Source organism: Lycium ferocissimum, chromosome 8, assembly GCF_029784015.1.
Source record: "Lycium ferocissimum isolate CSIRO_LF1 chromosome 8, AGI_CSIRO_Lferr_CH_V1, whole genome shotgun sequence".
NCBI lineage: Eukaryota > Viridiplantae > Streptophyta > Magnoliopsida > Solanales > Solanaceae > Lycium > Lycium ferocissimum.
The window spans coordinates 170,549-193,356 of NC_081349.1; the positions used below are offsets into that span (position 1 = coordinate 170,549).

Here is a 22,808-nt window from a genome sequence, read left to right on the forward strand (position 1 = left end):
TGGAGTATTACCTTATCCATGATTATTTATGAATTGATTGGTGAGTCTTGATATGACTTGTGATACGGCAACTTGTGTTCCCTGATATTGATTTATTAATTGTTCTCATTCCTTGTTTGTGTGTGGAACAGAAATACATTGTGATGAGAAAGATATATAAATATGAAAAGGCACATTTGACAGGGGATGAGGATGTGGCCTAAGTTAAAGGCTCATGATCCGAGGTAAGATTCCGGAGCGAAGGTACATGGACACCATGGGTCCCCTGCAGGTCATGGCTAATGGGTCAAACACTACCATTTAGCATGTGTGTACGGATATGTGACAGAGTTGAGATAATTTGTGATTTACGATTATGTTTGGTAATTTCGTGGGTTGAGTTACTCTTATTGATTTCTATTGTGTGGATTTACCTTATCCTTGTGTTGGCTGATATTTCGGTGTTTGGATGATTTCTGTTGATAGTTCTTGGGATTATGTGTTGTTGTGCCTATCTGTCTATTTTATTGATTTTGTAATTGTATGCATGATACTAATCTTAGTCGGCCTATGATATCTACCGGTACATAGTGTTTGTACTGATACTACCTTGCTACATTCTTTTGAATGCAGATTGTGATCCAGAGACTTCTACGAGACCCCATATTTAGCTAAGGCCAGATTCCGACAGATTTGAGGGTGAGCTATTCTCCATGCAAGGCCTCCTGAAGATCTTTCCTATTTTAGATGTCTATTTCATTTCTGACATTTATGTTATTATTAGACATTGTTTCTTTCTCACACAGTTATGTTAAAGTCTTTGTACGATGACTTTCGAATTTTGGGGTTGTAATAGTTAGACTTCAGCAGATTTTATTTATTTATGGCATGGCTAGACTTTTGGAGATATCTATAATTGTTATGTCCTTGAATGCTTTAAAATTGGCTAAGTAATTTGATAATAGTTTGAATGGTTAGTTAAGTAGATGGTTCGCCCACTAGGGGATTTGGGTGGGTGCCACTCACGGCTATTTGGGTCGTGACATTCTAGGAGATATATTTCTCTCAAGTTGGATCAAAATTTTCTGTCCAAAATTCTGCCTAATTTTCCCAAATTTTCGACAAACTTAATTTCTTCGATTTGCTTGATCTCGGAACCTTTAAACACTTTCTTAGCACTTGTTAAGAGTATTCATTAACCTTATAAGGGTTCCATGACCTCTCCGAGCTTACGTTAGTTTACTCATAACGCAAACGACGCGAAAATTTCAAGGTATAACATTCCCCCCCCCCCCCCCCCCGCAGAAACATTTGTCCTCGAATGTTAAACTCTCAGAGATCTTATGAAAATTTCGGTAAAGCTTCCTCTATAGCTGTAATACTACCATCCTGTCACGCAACAACACAATGCAACAATTACAGTCTTGATCTGACATGCATTGATAATTGAATTATGTGCAACAGCCAAATTCTACTTCTAATGTCTATAGAATAGTGGAGTTACAGTCTTCGAGTGCTCCACTTTATATGCCTCAAATTGTTGGGAACAAACCCACCACAGAAATAATAATCACTGTATTAAAAGCGAAATAATAATGAAGCACCGAGATACGGTAATCAACAAGAATAAAAGGAGAGATAATGGCATCAAGATTTTTATGTGGAAACCCTTTTGAATAAGGGAAAAACCACGGGCCAATAGGAGTAACAGCTATCACTATAACAAGGATTTTACATTTTGTAGGTCTAAGTAAAATACTCCAAAGACCACTACACACTTAAAAGAAATAACACCCTTTTGATTTTTCCACCTCACTACAATATCGCTCTCACTCTCTATTTTCCTCACATACTATGTTTCTTAAACTCTGCCTATGATGCCTCACTTTCTTTATCTCTTTGTTGGTGTGATTACAAATGGAAGAAAAGATCTCCATTTATGGGAGACCAAACTTGGCCTCCAAGCGTAAAAAGAAGAAGAAAAAAAAAAGATCCAAAATTTGTCAAAAAAAAAAAAAAGATCCAAAATTTGTCATCCTCAAATTTTGTCTTACTGTCCAAGTTTATTTATCATCCAAGCAAATTTTCACATGCCAATTGCAACCCAATGGGATGGACCCTATCACAAACTTCCCTATTTCCATCCCACTATATTCCTCCATCAAGCTCAATTCAATTCCCTCAAGCCCAAGCTACCCCCACCCACATACAACCCTGTCCGGCCTTCTATTACCATTGGCTAGATCCTTTGTTCCTTAACCAACCCTTCCCAAATTCCAAAATTCCAGAATAAAAGATTTGAGCTGTCTATTGATAGTTTATGTTGCCACCTATATACTGAAGAAGTTGCCACCTATATACTGAAGAATCAAGTTCTTTAGCAACTATATGCAAGAAATAAATCGCAAAATAATAAATCAACACAAGAATTTTTACGTGGGAAATCTCCTTGCTCAAGGGAGGCAAAAATCACGACCTATCTCCAATAGGATTTCCCCAAACTCTCCACTATAACTCGACAATTTTAAGATTATAACCCTTGTAAACCTAAGTCCACCATAGTGTTGGAGTCAAAATAATCAGGACGTCATGCAGAAGCTAATAATTGCAAACCTTGAATGACGATAAATCAGACAACAAAGAAAATATACTAAAAAAGGCATCATATTATAATATGATTTGGTCAAGTGACCTACATATTGAAAAAGTAAAGAAAACATTAAAACTATAAGAGAATAATATCCTCCTAAATTAGACTCTTTAATGACTACATTGTGAATGTTATTCTATGTGTTGTGTTGTATGAGAGAGATTCTTCAATATATAGATGTCCAAAACCTTTTCCTCCAAAAAAGTGGTTAGCCAAATATGGAAGATTTTTTATTTTACTTTTAGGAAAAGTAAAACCAATAATGGTAATACTTTGTCTTTCCTTAAAAAGAAAAGTAAAATCAACATATGGTAAGAAAATTAGGACAAAAACCCTAACACATAGCACCTATTCCCATCTCAACAATTTTTCAGTAATTGTTGGCACCTTCGTCAAAGACCCAGTGTAAGAAGTCCTTTACAACTCAAAATCAACACCTAATACAAATTCTCTAACAATGTAAAAGGTAAATCTTAAGGTCCACAAGAATCTAACTATGACAACTCAAAAAGTGTATGAATATAACTTGATTGAAACAGGTTCTTCGTTATTGTTGATTCCTTCTCTCTTGAAGACACTCGGAATAAATCTCTCTTTATTTGCTATGGGGTGATCCCAAAAGCATCAATGCAAGGCTTTATATAGGAGTAGAATGACCGCTTGTTCTCCAAAAGTGTGCACAATGAAAATAATGGTGAGAATATAAATACTGAACCCGTCTAAATTTAAATCATAAATCCAACATTATAACTGTTCTGCAAAAGTAACTAATTTCATCGATATGTAGGTTTACGTTAATTTCACAACATGAACCTGTATAATGATATGATAAAGATGCTAATAAATTCACGTTTGCAAATTGAGATGAGAAGTAAACATCACGAATCTCGAACATGCACTATACTATATACTCCTACATCTGTTTTCTCTAATTAATATTCAAATTAGTCATGTTGGCCATGTGCAGAAATCTCCATACTTCTTGTTTAGATCACACTGACTCCATTAAATTCAAATTAAAGTCAAGTTGTGATATAAGAAATGAGGAGCCATTATAGAGTTTCACTCCCAAGGTCATTTGGAATTAAAAAAAAGAAAAGAATTTCAAAACCAAGTTGGGTCATCCTTTCCGTATATTCAGACACATCAATAAAGAAACAAGAGGGGGGCGGGGAAGCTGCAAATTAAACCGGTTATAAATTTGCATCTTTAGAATACCTAGCATTCTCATTATAGCATTTTCTCTCTTTCTCTAGCATGTTGACATTCAAACCTCCTTCATCTTCCAACTACACTTTCTTCCTCTTATTTCTTCTACTCAATATTTCTCTATGCTCAGCTATTGTACTACCTACAACACTAACCCTTCCAGTCACCAAAGACCCATCAACCCTACAATATAATACGGTAATAGGGCAGAGAACTCCGTTAGTCCCTGTCAACTTCACCATCGACCTTGGTGGCCGAAGCTTATTGGTGGACTGCGAAAGAGGTTATGACAGCTCAACTTACAAACCGGCTCGCTGCAATTCCACACAATGTTCTTTTGCCAAGGTTGATTCTGATACCTGTGGACTCTTCCATATCTATCCCTTTCTTAGTAATTTTCATGCAGATTTAAATATAGTTTTCTTTGTTTCTGATTTATCGTCGTTCAAAATTTGCAATTATTAGCTTCCGCGTGACGCTCTGTTATTTCGATCCCAACAGGTTGATTCTGATGCCTGTGGAGACTACTGCTCCAAACCTCGACCACAGCCTGGATGCAACAACAATACTTGTCATACTCTAGTTGGAAATCCCATTATTAATCATTACACATACGGTGCAGAACTCGCTGAGGATGTGTTGGCCATTGGTGTAGTGCCAATCATCCTGATCTCTCAGCCAAGATTTATTTTCACTTGTGTTGAGTCTTATATAATGAGACGCCTTGGCAAAGGAGTCACAGGTATTGAATTATATTACGCGAAACTGTCTCATCTAAAAGTTTATATGGTTAGACAGAGCATATACATCATGTATCAATACATCCACGCATTGGCCTGATAATTTAATGGAGTATATATATAGGTCGCACACGTGGAATATTATTTTGCTTTTTGGGTGGTGATATTAGAGTCGAAAAACTCTTGTCCCCTCTGATCCTCATCTAAAAGTTTAAGCCAGAGTGAGGGCATTTATTAATTATATTATCTCTCAACAACAGGATTTGCAGGTTTTGGACACGATAGTACAATTTCCTTGCCTAATCAACTTGCTTTATTAGACTCAAGATTCACCAGGAAGTTTGGTATTTGCTTGAGCTCATCTACAAGATCTAGTGGAGTTATCTTCATTGGTTCTAGTCCATATTATGTTTACTATCCTATGATTGATATCTCCAATAATCTTGTCTATACCAAACTAATCACAAATCCCAGGGACTTACTGAAAACTTCCGAGTACTTTGTCCAAGTTTCGTCCATTCGGATCGCGGGGCAAGACGTTCCACTAAATAAAACATTGCTGTATATTAGCAAGAAAAATGGAGTTGGTGGAACCCAAATCAGCACAACGATACCTTTCACAATTTTGCACACTAGCATTTACGATGCTGTTAAAACTGCTTTCCTCAAGGCGATTCCTAAGAACGTGACAATCGTAGAGCCTCCTATGAAAAGATTTGGAGCTTGCTTTAGTTCCAAAAATATTGGACGCACAAACGTTGGACCAGATGTTCCTATAATAGATTTTGTCTTGCACAAACCGAGTGCATATTGGAGGATTTATGGGGCAAATTCAGTGGTACAAGTTAACAAGGACGTTATGTGTTTAGCGTTTGTTGGAAGGGACCAAACTTGGGGACCATCGATTGTGATAGGAGGTCATCAATTGGAAGAGAATTTGTTGCTATTTGACCTTCCACGAAACAAAATAGGTTTCAGCTCCTCACTCAAGCTCCAAAAAACATCATGTGCTAAGTACGATTATGCCTCTAAGATTTAAAGAAAGAGTATTTTTACTAATTAAGGTAGATGATGAACTCTTGTACATTGTCATTTTTTTGGTTTTTCTTTTTTCTGTTCTTAAGTTGTTTCTATGCACGTGTCGTTTGATGGGTGGGATAAGGGATAACAATCCTGGAATAAAAGAATCCTGCATTTTATCTCGCGTTTGGTTATGACTTATGAGTATTAATTAGTCACGGGAACCATTTCGTACTACCATGGTAGAATTAACCGATATCATATAGAAGGTGGGATAGCTAACCTAATGAAATATCATTATCTATCCCATCTAGGCAACCAAATGACCCTCTAGGAATAAAAAACAGTAGCATCTTGAGCTTATCAAAAAGGTTAAATAAGAGAGCTTTGATCTTTGTAATATTACTTTTCCTTTCTTATTTTTTTTAAAAAACTTGTTTTAATTAATACACATTAATATTATTATAATCGGACTAATTTGTCCTTTCTAATGTTACTCTCTTTTTGACTAATTAATTTTATGAATATTGTTTTCAAAAAGATCCCAATTGGAGCTACTTAATTACTAATTCTTAGTCTCCTCTAAGCTTCATGTGGAGACTTCGGGATTACAAGCCGATTACAGTGCACCAAAAGCTATTGACTTCATGGTTTTATGCATAAATGTAGAATGCAGTAACGTTGTAGAATAATCCTAGTATTATATGAAAATATATACTCATACGCGTACATTTCAATCTAATTAGTTTGTAGCCATCTGCTTGAATTGATGAAGCCATAAGCTTAACTCTTCTGTACCTGTTTGATTACACTAAGAAAAACTCAATTTTAATCTCAACTAACTTTAACGGTAACAAAAGAAAACGCTCTCTCTACAAATTACAATCTCTCCAAACACTGTAATCTCAACTAAGGTTTGCGCAAATTTTGAAATATGAGGGGAGGGGGTACCAAAATATTGCAAGCATTGCAAAGTCTTGGGACATTCTCTAATCCAGTGCAGATGGGCTGATAAGCAGAACAAAGCAGAGGAAAACAGAGTCGAAAACAATGCAAAAATGGAGGAAAACAGTACCATTCAGGAAAAAGGAGAAGCTAGCACTTTCAATTACAATGTGGCTCTTACGTGATTTTTTTTTTTTTTTTTTCAAATAATTTTTTGAAAAGTATCCGAATCATACCAATATCGAGAAAAACCGAGATTCAAAAAGTCAAATTTTGGTTCTCTACAATTAAATAACCAAAGAATTGGTATATGCTAACTAATTTCTTCAAATAACCAGCAGAGCCGAACCATTTACACCCTTTTACATCTTAAAAGCTACTAGAGAATGAAGATCCAATGGATTCTAAACACTTTTGATCCTTTGTTAAGCAAGCTCTTCGCTTTTATTATTTTCATCAGCATCCACATTCTCCAAAGAATAATCAAGGAAACGTAGTTGGACCACATCATCATGATAGTCATTCTCGTAGGCGCCTCTATGTTGTCCGTTTCATATATTCTTTCTAAGTTCTAAGATATGATTAATGTCGCACTTAAGTGAGCGAGCTCCTTATCCGACTGTTAAATGCGTCCAATTGGAGCTACTTCGGTTAGAACTTAGAATGTCTAACAACAACATACCCATTGTAGTCGCACAAGTGGGATATGGGGAAGATAGTGTGTATGCAGCCCTACCCCTACCTTCTAAAGGTAGAAGTTGTTTCCGATAGACCCTCGGCTCAAGTAAAGCATATCAAGAACTTAGAATCTCTAACAAAAGACAATTATTAGCTTATTGGTTTACAAAACCAATATCTTTAATATTCTCATCATAGAAAGAAAAAATTATATATAGAGTGAGTTCTAATCCGTCATCGTCCAAGTAAACATATTCAAGATTGAAGACGTTTGGCCATGCATGTCATCGTGACCTTTAGAAAATATGAATAACCAAAAGAAATCGAAAATATTTATTTATTAGACAGCTCCTTTCTTTGTAAAAAAGAAAAAAAATGTACTCCTGGTACAGTGGTACTTATTAAGTCTACACCAAAAAGTGCTGCTACTAGTTATTTTTGGTGAACAGGTACCGTTACCCCTTGGATGTAAAACTAAAGTTGGCACATGTTGTTTGACCAAACAAGAGCGAAGAACTAAAGGCTAAAGCCCAACCTTTTGTTAGCAATGTCAAATTGCAAGAGATTGTCCTCAATTTGATGTGCTCCGATGACTATAGAAGTTTTTGGCTCAGGTCCACCATCTACAAAACCAAGACATAGCACTGCATTATCTACAGCCACCATCGAATTTGCACCCCTGATAGTCCAAACAGAATTCAATGTAGCGTTTTTATTTCCCAATATCAGTTCAATAGGTGAAACACCAGGACCAACACGAGTGCTTCCAAAAGTTGTTCTATTATAACACACCTTGAAAGGATCCACAGGTCTAGCCCTTGGAACCTTAGCTAGCGATTTGACGAATACTTTTGTAAATGCATTATAAATGGATGTCTCCATTTTTGTGTAAGGATCAACTGTGTTGATTTTGGCTCCTCCAATGCCATACTTGTTGATGGTCAGCAATTTGGTGTTTATTGGCACAACATTGCCATTTATTTTGATGGACTTCACTCCAATGAAGTACTCCATCGAAGGTTCCCCTTGAATATGAGACCCCACAGTACTAACATGGTTCTTAAGAAGAGGCGTATAAGCAAGTGTCCTGGAGACATTTACTCCAGGGAGAGAAACATAACGACTATCACCAAAGAGGATAACTCCGGGAGAAGTTGTGGATGAACTCAAGCAGATAGCAAACTTTCGATCAAGATGGAAAGCAGCAGCAATTTGAGAAGGAAGTCCAATGAAACCATTTCTAAATCCAGCTATCCCTATAACTCCTTTAGCTAAGGCCTTTAACAGAAATGTAGGGCCACAAGCGAAAACGACTCCATTTGCTGATACAAATTTACCTGTATTCGAGCAGCCATCCGTCAACTGAAGGGAGACGACATCTTCAGCAAATTCACCAACAGAGCCGGTGTTAATAAAAGGGTTATCAGGGAAAAAGGCACAGGTATTATTGTTGCACCCTGGTGAAGGAGAACCTACACATGATTCAACACAGGCACCAGAAAAAGAACGTTCGCAAGGGACAGAACTACAAGGAACAGGTTTATACGATGAGCTAACATAGCCCTTTTCACAATCAACCCACATGGATCTTTGGCCAAGATCTACAGTTAGTTTTACGGGAAAAAGGGGAGTTCTTTGGCGAATGACAGTGACGTATTGCTTAGTGGCTGCATCTTTGGTCACTGGAAGAAGAAAAGCTCGAGGTCTTGGAGGTGTTTTGGCTGTGGAGAGGGAAAATAAGAGGAGAAAACAAAGAAATAAGGATAGAGAATTTATTTTGGAAACCATTGTTAGTTTGTTACTGAAAGCATGAGAAACAGGGGTTTGGATCCCCTCCAGTACTAGTTTGGTCCAGTTCCTCCAATACACGTCTAGATATGGGACACGTTTCACTTATAAATTCAATGGTCCAAATTATTTTCCCTCACTTATCACTCTACAAACACGCCAGCACTCCTCTTCACTATATCTGATAAAACATCTCAAAACACAAAGTTGAAATTTGTCAAGTTTTGCCAGAAAATCTATAGTGGCTCCATCCTAATTAAGTCGCATATTGTCCCTCTTCTTCTGCTGTCTTCTTAACACTCTTAATACCAAACCCACCCAATTTGGTTTGTAAACACATTGAACCAATTCTTTGAGGTTAACGAGAATTGAGGAGATATCTTCTAAATAAACGAGATTTTATCAACTAGTGTGGCAATATCTTGAAAACTGCTGATAATCTATACTAAAAATAGAAATGAATGAGTAGAAATCTGTCGCTACATTGCGTTCTATAGGAATTTGAAAATAAATTTACTTTAGCAAATTACAAGTTAGTTGTTGTTCATTAACATTGAAAGCAAGTACTGTGGATTTAGAAGTGGGTGGATTGTTTATCCAAGCATGAAGGGAGTAGAAGAAGGGACTGCGCATTTGTAGAGTGATGAGTGAAGGGAAGTAATCTGGACCGTTTGACTTTTAAGCGACACGTGTCCTATATCTAGATGTGCACTGGATGAACTGGACGAAAATGGTACTGGAGGGGACCCTAGTCCTGAGAAATAGTACTGTGCAGAATTAAGGAGTTTGTATGCTGATTTATAGGAGTGGAAAGCTTCTTTGAATCCCTGCTCAGTAATTATGATCAGATCATTACTTTATTTGGTTAAGGATGTTTACGGTAAAAACCGGACAACGTTTTTCCGGTGAGAACCGGGGGCAATAAAGGAAAGAAGGCAAACAGTAGCGCTTGAGCTGAAGAAGCTTTGATTAAAGTCGTCGTGTCCGGTTCGACCGTAGTAGTTGGTCCGGTATCTCCATGACCGGGTCGACCGTGGCCGTTTGCCCGGTTCAAACATAGCGGAATCAGTCGTGGCCGTTAGTCCGGTTTCTTCATGTCCATTCAGATCGTGGCCGTTGGTCCGGATAATCAGTTATTCGCCCGCCACGTGTGGTAATCTTGTTGCCACCTGCCTCTGACAGTCGTACGGGTGTCAGACCGTACGACCTAACCTTATCCATATTAGGTTTTCTTTATCTAAAAGGGGCTCCATGATGTAGACAAGGCCCATAGAGGAAAACTATAAATAGGGGCATTTCCATATTGTTGAAGGTTGGCTTTTCAGATCCAAGAGCTTTGTACTTTGAATATATATATAAAATTCTCTCTCGCTTTGATTTCTTCAGATTTTGGTCCGGTTACAGCTTGAATAATTCGTTGAATCATTCCATGCAAACATTGCACGGAATACATATAAAATCTTAGCTTAAACATATAATTCCCAATATCTTTACCCAGTCATTAGCACACCAACTCATACTTAAGCCATTTCATAAGCAAAATATATACGTATATCTTTTGTTCATCAAAGAATAGATTAAAGTGCCACATATCCTATACCTCATTTACAAATTTAACTTATTATCCGATTTCGGGGTAAAACAGTTTGGCGCCCACCGTGGGGCATTGGATAATAGTGGTCTTTGATCTCGGTTGCGACCCTTTCATCTAAAGATTTCAGTTCTTTTGTTCGCCTCTGCGGAAACGGACCAAATGGCAAACAGTGGAGAATCTGGTCACGTCAACAACGAGATTGTGGCCGAGAACGATAACATCGGGCTACAGGGATTACCGGTGAATCCCATTGGCCCGAATTCTGTCTATTCGAGGGAGGGCCTCAACCGACAAAATACCGTGAACCGAGGAGAACGCCGCTCGGACCGACCACCGACCCTTTAAATACTTTCAGATTCGTCACTTTGACCGGGCACATGGCCGAAAGTCTTTGGATGTCCCGGATGATATTAATTTGCGTCTTATTTTTGAAATGTTACAGGAACAAAGAGCAGCTATTGCTGAGCAAGGAGTTGCGATAGCCCAATTGGAAAGCAAGAAGGATGATGCAACTCCAGAGAAGAATAAGGGTGTTGCCGAACCTTGGAGAGAAGAAGTCCGAATGGTCGAAAGCAACGGTTCCAGAGCTGGCTCGTCCACCGAGGTATTGAGAATGCTCGAAACATTGGCGAAGCGGGTAGACTCAACCGAGAAAAGGGTGGAGACCTATAACTCACGGGTGGACCAAATTCCGGGGGCTCCGCCCATTCTGAAGGGACCAGATTCGAAGAGGTATATTCAGAGGCCTTTTCCTCCGAGTGCGGCTCCTAAGTTGATCCCAAAAAGGTTCAAGATGCCGGACATCCAGAAATATGATGGCACAACGGATCCTCAGGAACACGTGACCTCATACACCTGTGCTATAAAGGGCAACGATGTTGAAGAAGACGAAATTGAGTCCGTGTTCTTTAAAAAAGTTCGGGGAAACGCTGTCAAAGGGGGGATTAACTTGGTATGACCATGTGCCCGAGCATTCAATCACTTCTTTTGAAATGCTCGCGGATGCGTTCATAAAGGCTCGTGCGGAGCCAAAAAGGTCCGAGCCGTAAGGCGGATTTTTCCGGATAGCCCAAAGGGATGATGAGTTACTACGGGAGTTCGTCAATCGTTTCCAAAGGGAACGGATGGAACTCCCTCCGGTTCCAGAAGAATGGGCTGCACAAGCATTCACCAAAGGGCTTAATCCTCGGAGTTCAACGGCCTCGTTCAAACTAAAGAAAAATTTACTGGAATACGAGGCTGTGACCTGGGCAGACGTGCACAACAGATACGAGTCCAAGATTCGGGTGGAGGATGATCAGCTCGAACTTCCTCCGGGTCCGGTAAACCTAAGTAAAGGATCTGAGAGGACTAGAAAAAATTACGACCCGGAGATAAGGCCATCGAGGGAAAGATACCGGCCATATTCTCACTCGAGAAAAACAAGCCGGTAGGAGAAGTGGAGGTCGGCCCCGGTCAATTCTCCGGCGGAGGAGATAGAAGAACCGAGCGTCTATCGAATAGCCGAGGGTTATCATTTAGAAGTGATGCGGAAGTTCGATAACTAACAGGGACCCACCAAGAATATCAGAATACAACTTTAGTGTCAACACCTCGGACCTTGTCTCGGCCATAGGTCGCATTCCGGAAGCAAGGTGGCCGAGACCATTAAGGTCGGATCCCGCCAACGGACCGAACATGATTTGTGAATACCATGGAACTCACGGTCACGGGCGAAGACGTCGCCAACTGAGAGAAGAGGTGGCTCGTTTACTGAAAAATGGGCACCTTCGTGAATTCCTGAGTGAGCGGGCAAAGACTCACTACAAGGAGAGGGAGTCGAGCAAATGAATTGAACCGGTAGAGCCTCAAAATATAATCAACATGATAATTGGGGGTACAGATGCTCCTAGAGGGCCGGTAATGAAGCGCGCCAAGGTTTCCACTATTCGTGAAAAGCGCAACCGGGATTGTATACCCGAGGGCTCCATCACTTTCGCCAATGATGATGCGAAGGCATCATTCAACCGCTTGTGATGATGCGTTGGTAATTTCTATTCTCGTCTTTAAGTCTCAAATTAAACGTATTCTAATTGACCCGGGTAGCTCGGCCAACATCATCCGGTGGAGAGTGGTTGAACGATTAAGGCTACTCGACCGGATCTACCGGTAGCACGGGTGCTCGGTGGGTTCAATATGGCAAGTGAAACTACGAAGGGTGAGATTTCCTTGCCGGTCAACATCGACGGCACCATCCGGCGGATCGTGTTCTATGTAATCGAAGGGAATATGAAATACAACGCATTCCGGGTAGGCGTGGATACATACATGAGAGAGCCTTGTCGTCTACATTACATCGGCCCATCAAGTTCCCGACTCCGGAGGGGGTAAAAACCATCCGGGGAGAACAACCTACAGCAAGAGAGATGTTCGCGGTCGAAGAATCATCGCCCCTACTCAAAAAGCCGGATGAAAAGGAAGGATCATCCCGGGACAAGGATTACAAATAGCAATTACCGTTAACGGGTCCAGCAAAAGAGATTAGACCCGGGGGCACGAAGAAGACGACTTCAACATACCTAGATCATTCGTCTTCTTGCGGATGAGTCGGATGTGACAAAATCTACGATGGGAGCCGGAGCAAGTCATCTTATTCGAATATCTACCGGACGAAGGTATACTGGGCACGGGATTAACCTCGTAGCTCGGGGAACAAGTTAATTAAATTTCTTCAAGCTAATGCCGATTGTTTTGCATGGTTGCATATAGATATGACAGGTGTGCCACCAGAAGTAACAACTCATAAGCTTAGCCTCGACGGGAGGTTTCCCCCGGTGAAGCAAAAACGGAGGCCTATGGCAGAGTCAAAGCATGCCTTCGTGAAGGATGAGGTAACAAAGCTTTTAAAAATAGGCTCTATTCGGGAAGTAAAATACCCGGATTGGCTGGCTAACGTAGTGGTGGTGCCGAAAAAAGGTAATAAATTTCGAATGTGCATTAATTATAAGGATCTAAACAAAGCATGCCCGAAGGATTCGTTTTCGATGCCCCACATTTATAGAATGATCGAGAACGGTCGGGCATGAGATGTTAAGTTTTCTCGATGCTTACTCCGGATACAACCAAATTCGGATGCACCCGGAGGATCAAGAGAAAACATCTTTCATTACCCGATACGGGACTTATTGCTATAATGTTATGCCTTTCAGATTATAAAATGCTGGGGAAACCTACCAACGCCTAGTTAACGGGATGTTCAAAGAATAAATAGGAAAAACAATGGAAGTTTATATTGATGACATGGTTGTTAAGTCCTGAAACGAGAGGACCATTTAAAACATTTAAAAACCTTTGACGTACTCGAAGATATAATATGAAGCTCAATCCGGAGAAGTGTGCTTTCGGTGTCCGATCGGGTAAATTCCTCGGTTTCATAGTGTCAAATCGGGGAATCGAGATTAACCCGGATAAGATCAAAGCAATCGAGGATATCGAGGTGGTAAATAACGTCAAAGGAGTGCAGAGGCTTACCAGGAGGATAGCGGCACTGAGCCGATTCATATCAAGGTCTTCAGACAAGAGCCACCGTTTCTTCTCCTTACTCAGGAAGAATAACGACTTCACATGGACACCAGAGTGCCAGAAAGCCTTACAAGAACTAAAAGAGTACTTGTCCATTTTCAACCCCTCCTTTGTTGCATACGCCGAAGGTGGACGAGCGCTTTTTCTCTACCTTGCCGTGTCCGAGGTAGCGGTAAGTGGAGTTTTGGTCCGAGAAGAATCGCACACAATTTCCCATTTATTATGTGAGTAGGACCTTGGGGGATGCGGAGACCGTTATCCCTTGAAAAATTGGCATTAGCACTGGTAAGCGCTTCTAGAAAACTCAAGCCTTACTTTCAATGCCACCCGATATGTGTAGTGACCACTTATCCTTTAAAGAACATCTTGCATAAACCGGAATTATCGGGCAGGCTAACTAAATGGGCCGTAGAGATAAGCGGGTATGACATTGAATATAGGCCCCGGACGACCATCAAGTCACAAATCTTAGCCGACTTTGTGGCGGACTTCACCCCCGCCATGATCCCCGAGGTTGAGAAGGAACTCTGCTAACTAACACCGGGGAAAGCCTCGGGTATTTGGTCATTACACACGGACGGAGCCTCGAACCTTAGAGGTTTCGGGCTTAGAATCGTCCTTAAAACCCAGGGAGATGCAATCCGCAATCTATTAGGACGGTTAAATTAACTAACAATGAAGCCGACTATGAGGCCATGATTGTAGGACCGGAATTAGCTCGGAGCATGGGGGCCGAAGTAATCGAAGCAAAATGCGATTCTCTCCTGGTTGTTAACCGGTGAATGTCGTCTTCGAAGTCAAGGATGAACGAATGCAAAGGTATCTTGAAAGGGTCCCGGTCATACTTCACCGATTTAAAGAATGGACCATGCAAAGATGTACGGAGGGAGCAAGCTACACGAGGCCGATGCGTTGGCCGTTTGGGATCTTCGGTCGAAGGGAAGAAATTAACCCGGGGGACCGTGTGCACTTGATGAACTCGGCAATAGATAACGGGCATGCTGAGATAAACACGATGGGTTTAACTTGGGATTGGCGCAACAAATACATCGACTATTTGCAAGATGGAAAGCTCCCCAATGACCCTAAGGAATCGCGGTCACTAAGGGCTAAAGCAGCACGTTTCTGCCTGGTAGATGGCCAGTTATACCGACGGTCTTTCTTCGGTCCTTTGGCCAAATGTTTAGGCCCCGGCGAAACCGAATACGTGATGAGAGAAGTACACGAGGGGACTTGTGGCAATCACTCCGGTGCGGAAGCCTTGGTCCGGAAAATCATTAGAGCCGGTTACTACTGGAACCGGATGGAGGAAGATGCGAAGAATTTTGTCCGGAAATGTGACGGATGTCAAAGACATGCCCCGATGATTCACCAGCCCGGGGAGCTATTGCACTCGGTGATATCACCCTGGCCCTTCATGAAATGGGGAATGGACATTGTTGGTCCGTTGCCATGGGCACCAGGTAAGGCCCGCTTTATTTTGTTTATGACTGACTATTTCTCAAAATGGGTTGAAGCACAGGCCTTCGAGAAAATACGAGAGAAGGAAGTTATTGACTTCATTTGGGACCACATTATTTGTCGGTTCGGCATTTCGGCCGAGATCACTTGTGACAACGGCCCCCAGTTCGTTGGTGGCAAAGTTAATGATTTCCTTGAAGGATTGAAGATCAAGAAAATTGTGTCAACTCCGTATCACCCGTGTGCGAACGAATGACGAATCTACGAACAAGACAATAATTCGGAGAATCCGAGAAAGAGACATGAAACGTCAAAGCACCATCGGAGGGAAATATTGGGAGGTCGTGGGCTTGAGTAATCACATTAAAATTGAGTACGGAGGAAACACCCTTCTCGTTGGTCTACGGGACCGAAGCTCTCATTCCTGTAGAAGTCGGAGAGCCCAGTCTCCGGTTCAATTACACCACCGAGGAATCAAACGAGGAGGCCATGGCCGTAAAACTTGATCTCACGGATGAACTACGCGAGAACGCGCTAATCCGTATTGCAGCCCAAAACGGAGAGGATGGAAAGGTACTATCCGGAGAGCTAACTTCCGACATTTCCAAATTTGGGACTTGGTGCTTCGAAAAGTTGCCTTGAACACCAAGAACCCCAACGAGGGAAAATTGGGCCCGACCGGGAAGGGCCATACAAGGTGACCGAGATAATGGGCAAGGGTCTATCACCGGAATCCACGGACGGGCAACGGTTACGCAACAACTGGAATGTGGCTCATTTGAAGAGATACTACTGTTGAGGTATGGACCCTTTTATTTTATTCACTTACCTTTTCTTTTTGCAGGGAGCCGAGTGCCCGACGTAGTTAACTTGCTAGGTCTGAAAACACGTGTTGCACTCTTTTTCTTGGCTCGGTTTTGTCCCAAATGGGTTTTCCGACAAGGTTTTTAATGAGGCAACAAGTACAACGTGTTACTAAAATAGAAGTATAAATACCGGGTATTCAAGGCAACACCCTACGACCGGGGGCTTGATAGTGCTTACCCGACTTCACAGTTCGAATAAGCACTAAGGGGCTATGACACCCACGTCTTGGTTTATTCCGACTAGTCGGAAACGGAAGAAGTTCAACAACGGATACCGCTGGGATCTTGTGGACCGGATTACCGGTAGTACATTCCGATGTAAGGACCAAAACGATCGAAAGCGAATCGTGTCCCCCTAATATTCACTATGGCAGGAACCAATGCCGGACCTTCTGTATTAGGTTTTGATGTAAGGACCAAACGATCAGAGCGAATCGTGTCCACTTAGAATTTGCCACGGCAAAAAACAGAAGGAAACGGATAAAGTCCTCACATGATGTACAAGTACTTGAAGTTTATTGAAAAATCAAATTATTACGTTTCGGATTTATCTTCCTAGTAAAGCACTTTGCCCCGAAAATCGGGCACCATTTTATCCGTATATTCGATTCCGGACATTATAGTTGAAATACGGCAAAGGCAACAAGGTTATAGCAAATCGAGCCTAAATCTTTATACCCCCGAATGGGGACTGCTACACCAGAATTGTTTAAGCAGAGATTCGGGTGCCCGAACCTAATAAAAAATAAAGGAATAGCCATAAAATATCTGCCCTAAAAATGCCTAACGTGATTCGGAGACGTCTGAATTCACAAAGCATAAATAAGTCCGCGGGCAAACTTCTCATTCAACTCCCGGAAAAAAATCATGGGATGAGATGAAAACTCTAAATTGAACAAGTCGAAAGCGACTCGAAACGATTCACTTATCCTTGGAAAAAGGCAGAGCGGTTTGGACAAGAATCATAACAAACATTCAAACAAAAGAATGGTCGACGAAAGGATACGCTTTTTATATATACAATTTTTTTACACTTGAAATTTGGGAAAGTTCAAAGTGCTATAAAGACAAAACAAAAGGAAGTACAAGCCACAACCTATCACGGGTATATTTGGAACGGAATGCTCGGACTCGTCCGGTCGAGTCTTCGGAGTCGAAGTCAAGAGCTCTTTTGCTTCTTCCTCGGTTCTTCTAACCTGGGATAAGGACGGGAGATCGTAAAGCCACGCTCGGCTTCCTCGAGGTGATCCTCCGAGATCTCCACCGCTCATGCTCCACTACAACCGTGGAGTAGGCTTCGACGGCTTCCACATTTTTCAAAGCACGCCAAATCGGCCCGACCGGAGCCGCCCTTAACTAAGAACTCGTTCCCTCTCTTCTATCGAGGATACTCCGGTAAGATTGATTGTCGATTCAAGCTCGATTTAAGTATATCATTGGCCTCGACGTCCCCCCCCGAGTACGGTTCTTAGTTCATCACATATCCGAGCCTTGTTTTCGGCTTTTTGCTTAAACACCCTCATTATCTCCTTATATTTAACCTCTCGATTCGAGCCGTCGGTACCTCTTGGCCAAATTGGTGGCATCGACTTAGCAAGTCGAAGTTCCCCTCGGAGTTGGGAAATGGTGGTTTCGAGCTCGCTCCGGCTTGAAGAGAACCGAGTGTTGTCTTGACTAAGACCGATTTTCTTCCTCCGGAAACGGTTTCTCTCCACAACCCGGCCAACTCATCCTTTGCCGAAGGTTCTCGGCTTTCGTTGCGTCAAGCTCGGGCGAAGGTTTGCGAGACACGCACATTCAACTCATCTTCTTTTACTTGCAAAAGATGCTGGAATTTCTCCGTTTCTCGACCTTGGGCGTCCAGCTGGCCCCTAAGGTCATCAACCTCTTGTTGGGCCCGGATGAAGGCCTCGTTAACAAGCACTACACTCCGTCATGCGCAAAAAGATGTTAAACAAAAAACCGAGAAACTCGCGTCAAGTTATACAAGGCATGGGCCGAAAGGCTTGCCGATTGCCCGCATGCATGTGCCTTCGTTAATCGAGCTCACCGCTAAGGGATTCCGGCTATTTTCCTTTTGTGCTAAGTCCGGAGACGAGGGGCCCTTAAGCCAGCTTGCCACTCCCGGCCGGACGAGATAAAACCGTAATCTTCAGGAACGATAATTACGGCCGATCTGGGTCCTCCTAGGTTCCGCGCTAGGAGCGGAAAAGATGCGCACTAGGCTTTCCCATACACGATTTTGACGGAGATCGATTGGCGCCTCGTGACCCGAGGGATGGGAAGATGACCAAAACCGGCGGCCCCGGTCGCGAGGAGGGTGTCCAAAAACATGTCATCCAATTGCTCGACCTGGAGCGCTGGGGGTGGTTGGAACAACACCGACGATCTCGGCGAAGTAGAGGCTTCAAACCCGGGGGTCCTCGGTAGGCAATGAGCTGGTATCTCTCCGTGCCTCGGTACCCGGCGCGAGACTCGACTCTTTGTCCGAGTTTCGGCCGGTCGACTCGGGCCGGATCTCCGTGGCCTGCGGGGGAATCTCCTCGGAAGAGCTTCACCGTAATATCAACAAACTCAATAGACCTAAGAGGTGTTGGGTAAAGTATTTCTTCCCCCGCGGTAGCCGAAAACGGAGGGTCCTCTCGGTTGAAGAGGGTGGAGCTGGCAATTTCCTCCGGGACCGACTCGAAGGTGGGGCCACGCCGACTTTACGAATGATCACGCTCGACTCTTCATCTGTCGCAGACCGGATGACGCGCCTTGCCCTTTTTCTTGTTTGTCTCCTTTATCAGGGGTTTCTTCGTTTTTGGGCAAGCAGCAATAATTCTGGATGGCCCGTAGAATCGAATGTCGGTGTCGGCACGACTTGCTCTGCTATGGGTCCGAAGATGCAGGATGCACCGAACCCTTCGGTAAACCTAAAATCGAAGGGGTTATGGATAACGTTTGAATTAAAGAAAGGCAGACAGTACGTAATACCCGAACTCAAAGCGGTGTTACCATGATTTTGAGCAATCCACCGGCCACGAGCCAGGATCCCCCAGGTCAACTCTTCGTGTGTATGCCGGTCAAGGAGCGCTTCGACCCACTCGTTCATATGTGGGATGACCGGAGGTATCCATGCCACGGCTATTGAGAAGAAAAGGGGGAACGTAAGCGCGAAGGATTAAATTAAGGAGAATGAGAATAAATTAACGAAGTTGGGATCGAAAAACTCACGGTTGTCGTTCCATTTTTCCGGGAAGGGCATGTACTCCTCCGGGATAATATCCGAGGTCCTCACCGAGCAGAAGCGCTCTAACCGACCCGGTCTCTATCTTCGTCCATTTTTTAAAAGATCGGATTAGGCCTCGCTTTGGTTAACTTTTATTACGCGCTCCCCGGAATCGTCTTGGGGAATAAAGGCAGATCAAATGTGTCATCGTGAAGGGTTTCTTGACATTGTTGGCCAACAACCGGAGGCAAGCTACCGTCCTCCAGATTATCGGACCAATTTGTGCAAGGGTCACATTATAGGTCCGGCACATCTCAAATACGTAGGATCGGTGCGAGTTCGAGCTTGAGCGTGAAGGGATAAGTGTAAACATATAAAAAACCCTCCGGTGGTCGGTAATTGATTCATCGGGCCGGGGAGCAAGCTTGCCTTAGGATGGTTATCCCGTCCGCAATCGGTCCGGACACGATCGAGCTTATCCTCGGTGATGGAAGAGGGGTATCGCCTTACGTCATACCTCTATCCGAAACGATGAAGGCTTCTCGGCTTCAAACTCTTTATTGAAGTTGGGTTTGATCGGCACTATATCTAAAGCCGTAGGCTCGGCCACATTTTTCCCTTAAAGTGAGACAGGTTCGGCTTCTTGGGGAGGAAACCGAGGGAATATCTTGGGAGGTGGTTTCAGTATTGGCAGACATTTGCAATAGGTGAGAGAGGTTAAAAATTTGATAAGGGGAAGAAGATAAGAAGATGGAAGCAGCGAAGCAAAGAAAATGAAGCAAAGTGGAAGGATGAGTAACACTTCAATCAGGGAAGCAACATTTGAGAGAATGGGTCTTTGCAAATGATTTAAACGCAAATAAATATGGGTGTTAAAGTGATGAAATCAACAATGGAAAGAAGGATGATGAAGAGCGAAGTTAAGAAGTTAAGAAAGTGGGGTAAAAGGCCGAGAGGGGGAGGAAGTAAAAATGAAGAAGGAAGGACGTTGAAAGGCTATATATGCGTTGGGATGCGGCGGTTACAAATCCCGACCAATCGGCGAGCGCCACGTGTCCGTATTAATGAAGACATGATTTGAAAGGACGTGCGTAACGGCGGTTGCGAGCTTGGCCATTCGGGGTACGACACGTGGCAAACGGCGAAGGAAAGGGACGACAACTGTTCCCCGAAAACAAAAAAAGATAAGAACGAGCCAACGGGATCAGGTTTCGTGAATCATCCACTTCAGTTACTCGGCATGACCTTGTCCCGGAAAGTGTAGGGACTATGCAGCTATACGGTAAAAAACGGGACAACGTTTGTCCCGTGAGCAAGAGGGGCAATAAAGGAAAAAGAAGGAAAACGAGCGTGACGCTGAAGAAACTTTGATTAAAGTCGTCGTGCCGGTTCGACCGTAGTAGTTGGTCCGGTATCTCATGGCTTGGGGTCGACCGTGGTCGTTTGCCCGGTTCAAACATAGCGGAATCGGTCGTCGTTAGTCCCAGGTTTCTTCGTGTCCATTCGGATCGTGGCCGTTGGTGGGATAATCGGAAGTTATTCGCCGCCACGTGTGGTAATCTTGTTGCCACACCGTCGTTCAATGGGTCGTACGGTGTCGAGACCGTCTGACCCTAACCTTACATCGTCCATATTAGGTTTTCTTTATCTAAAAAGGGCTCCATGATGTAGACAAGGCCCATAGAGGAAAACTATAAATAGGGGCATTTCTATATTGTTGAAGGTTGGCTTTTCAGATCCAAGAGTTTTGTACTTTGAATATATATATAAATTTCTCTCGCTTTGATTTCTTGATTTTTGGTCGGATTACGAATTTTTGAATAATTCGTTGAATCATTCCATTCAAACATTGCGGGGAATACATATAAAATCTTAGCTTAAACATATAATTCCCAATATCTTTACCCGAAATATTAGCACACCAACTCATACTTAAGCCATTTCATAAGCAAAATATATACGTATATCTTTTGTTCATCAAAGAATAGATTAAAGTGCCACATATCCTATACCTCATTTACAAATTTAACTTATTATCCGATTTCGGGGTAAAACAAAGGACAACGCCAAAAGTTGAAAATCATGTGTATATTTAAGAAGTTAATTTTTTTTTTAGAGAGGTAATTAATATTTAGTTTATCAATGCAACATGCAATAGAATATGAAGAAAATTTCAGAGAGGTCAGTGTCCAAGAGTAGAACCATGTCGCAATTGCTAATAACAATAGAACACTATGCTTACAATCAGATACAAATTCAAGATTTTAGTGGATGGGGTGAAAACTATCATTGCAGTGAGCTCGAATTTACCACAGAATTACATTTTCAAGGTAAAATTAGACCATATATTTATACTATGAGCCATATTTAGTTCTCCGTTCCGCTAGCACTTAACCAAACTTAAAAGTCCATTATTCTAAGGAAAATATAACTTATTGATAGTACTTTTTTACTATCTCAAATTATTAGAATAACCTATCAGGTTATCCTATATGAAATTCTTTCGGACATGATGCATCAAATTATGTTAATTGAAGTAAGAAGACATTGTAATTAACCATAAAACTTATGAAAAAGACTTTTCACAACTATTCATTCATCGGATAATGGTTTTCGTTTTCTCCTACGAAGTCATAGATCCCATGTTAATAATTTTAAAATTGCAACTTTGCTTTCATGCACGAAGATCCGTCCATTAAATCGAAACACCCAATCTTTAGCGGTAATATAATGTACTAAATTTACTGATATTAATCTAATTTATGCTCATATTGAGCTTGACTTCGATCTTTGTAATTGCAATGTGATGAATCTGAAATTTATTACACAAGGTTGCTTAGTTTTCATTCAAGCTGTATTATTTTTTTCTTTTGCGGCACTTTTATGCAAACTTCGGAGTGTTGGAAACTGTATATCGATCTTAAACGTGGGGTTATAATGGACGATCATTGACATACACGCAAATCTGTATAGATTAAGGAATTGTTAGTTGACTGAATCTACAAATCCAACAAGTCTTCGTTACTGGTCGTTCTTTTTAACTTAATGGTACAATTTTTTTTTTTTTTTAATTAAAGATGGAAATTCAATAGATAGAAATTGT

At 41.9% G+C, this 22,808-nt stretch overlaps 2 protein-coding genes across 2 annotated transcripts; one reads left to right on the plus strand and one right to left on the minus strand.

Annotated features, from left to right (window-relative positions):
• Positions 1-3,886: 3,886 nt before the first annotated feature.
• Positions 3,887-6,242, plus strand: LOC132066568 (probable aspartic proteinase GIP2). Its single transcript, XM_059459861.1, has 3 exons — positions 3,887-4,183; positions 4,340-4,580; positions 4,839-6,242. Exons 1-3 carry the CDS (start codon positions 3,887-3,889, stop codon positions 5,615-5,617), a joined length of 1,317 nt encoding a protein of 438 aa, XP_059315844.1. The 3' UTR covers positions 5,618-6,242.
• A 1,495-nt stretch (positions 6,243-7,737) lies between these two features.
• Positions 7,738-9,009, minus strand: LOC132066569 (probable aspartic proteinase GIP2). Its single transcript, XM_059459862.1, has one exon. It carries the CDS (start codon positions 9,007-9,009, stop codon positions 7,738-7,740), a length of 1,272 nt encoding a protein of 423 aa, XP_059315845.1.
• Between the last annotated feature and the right edge of the window lie 13,799 nt (positions 9,010-22,808).

What these genes read in the sequence shown, in the direction of transcription:
- LOC132066568 (XM_059459861.1), top strand. Translation starts at nt 3,887, where the DNA reads ATGTTGACATTCAAACCTCCTTCATCTTCCAACTACACTTTCTTCCTC. An exon ending in CACAATGTTCTTTTGCCAAG is followed by an intron (nt 4,184 to 4,339) that starts GTTGATTCTGAT and finishes CGATCCCAACAG; the next exon opens with GTTGATTCTGATGCCTGTGG. An exon ending in CCTTGGCAAAGGAGTCACAG is followed by an intron (nt 4,581 to 4,838) that starts GTATTGAATTAT and finishes TCTCAACAACAG; the next exon opens with GATTTGCAGGTTTTGGACAC.
- LOC132066569 (XM_059459862.1), bottom strand. Translation starts at nt 9,009, where the DNA reads ATGGTTTCCAAAATAAATTCTCTATCCTTATTTCTTTGTTTTCTCCTC.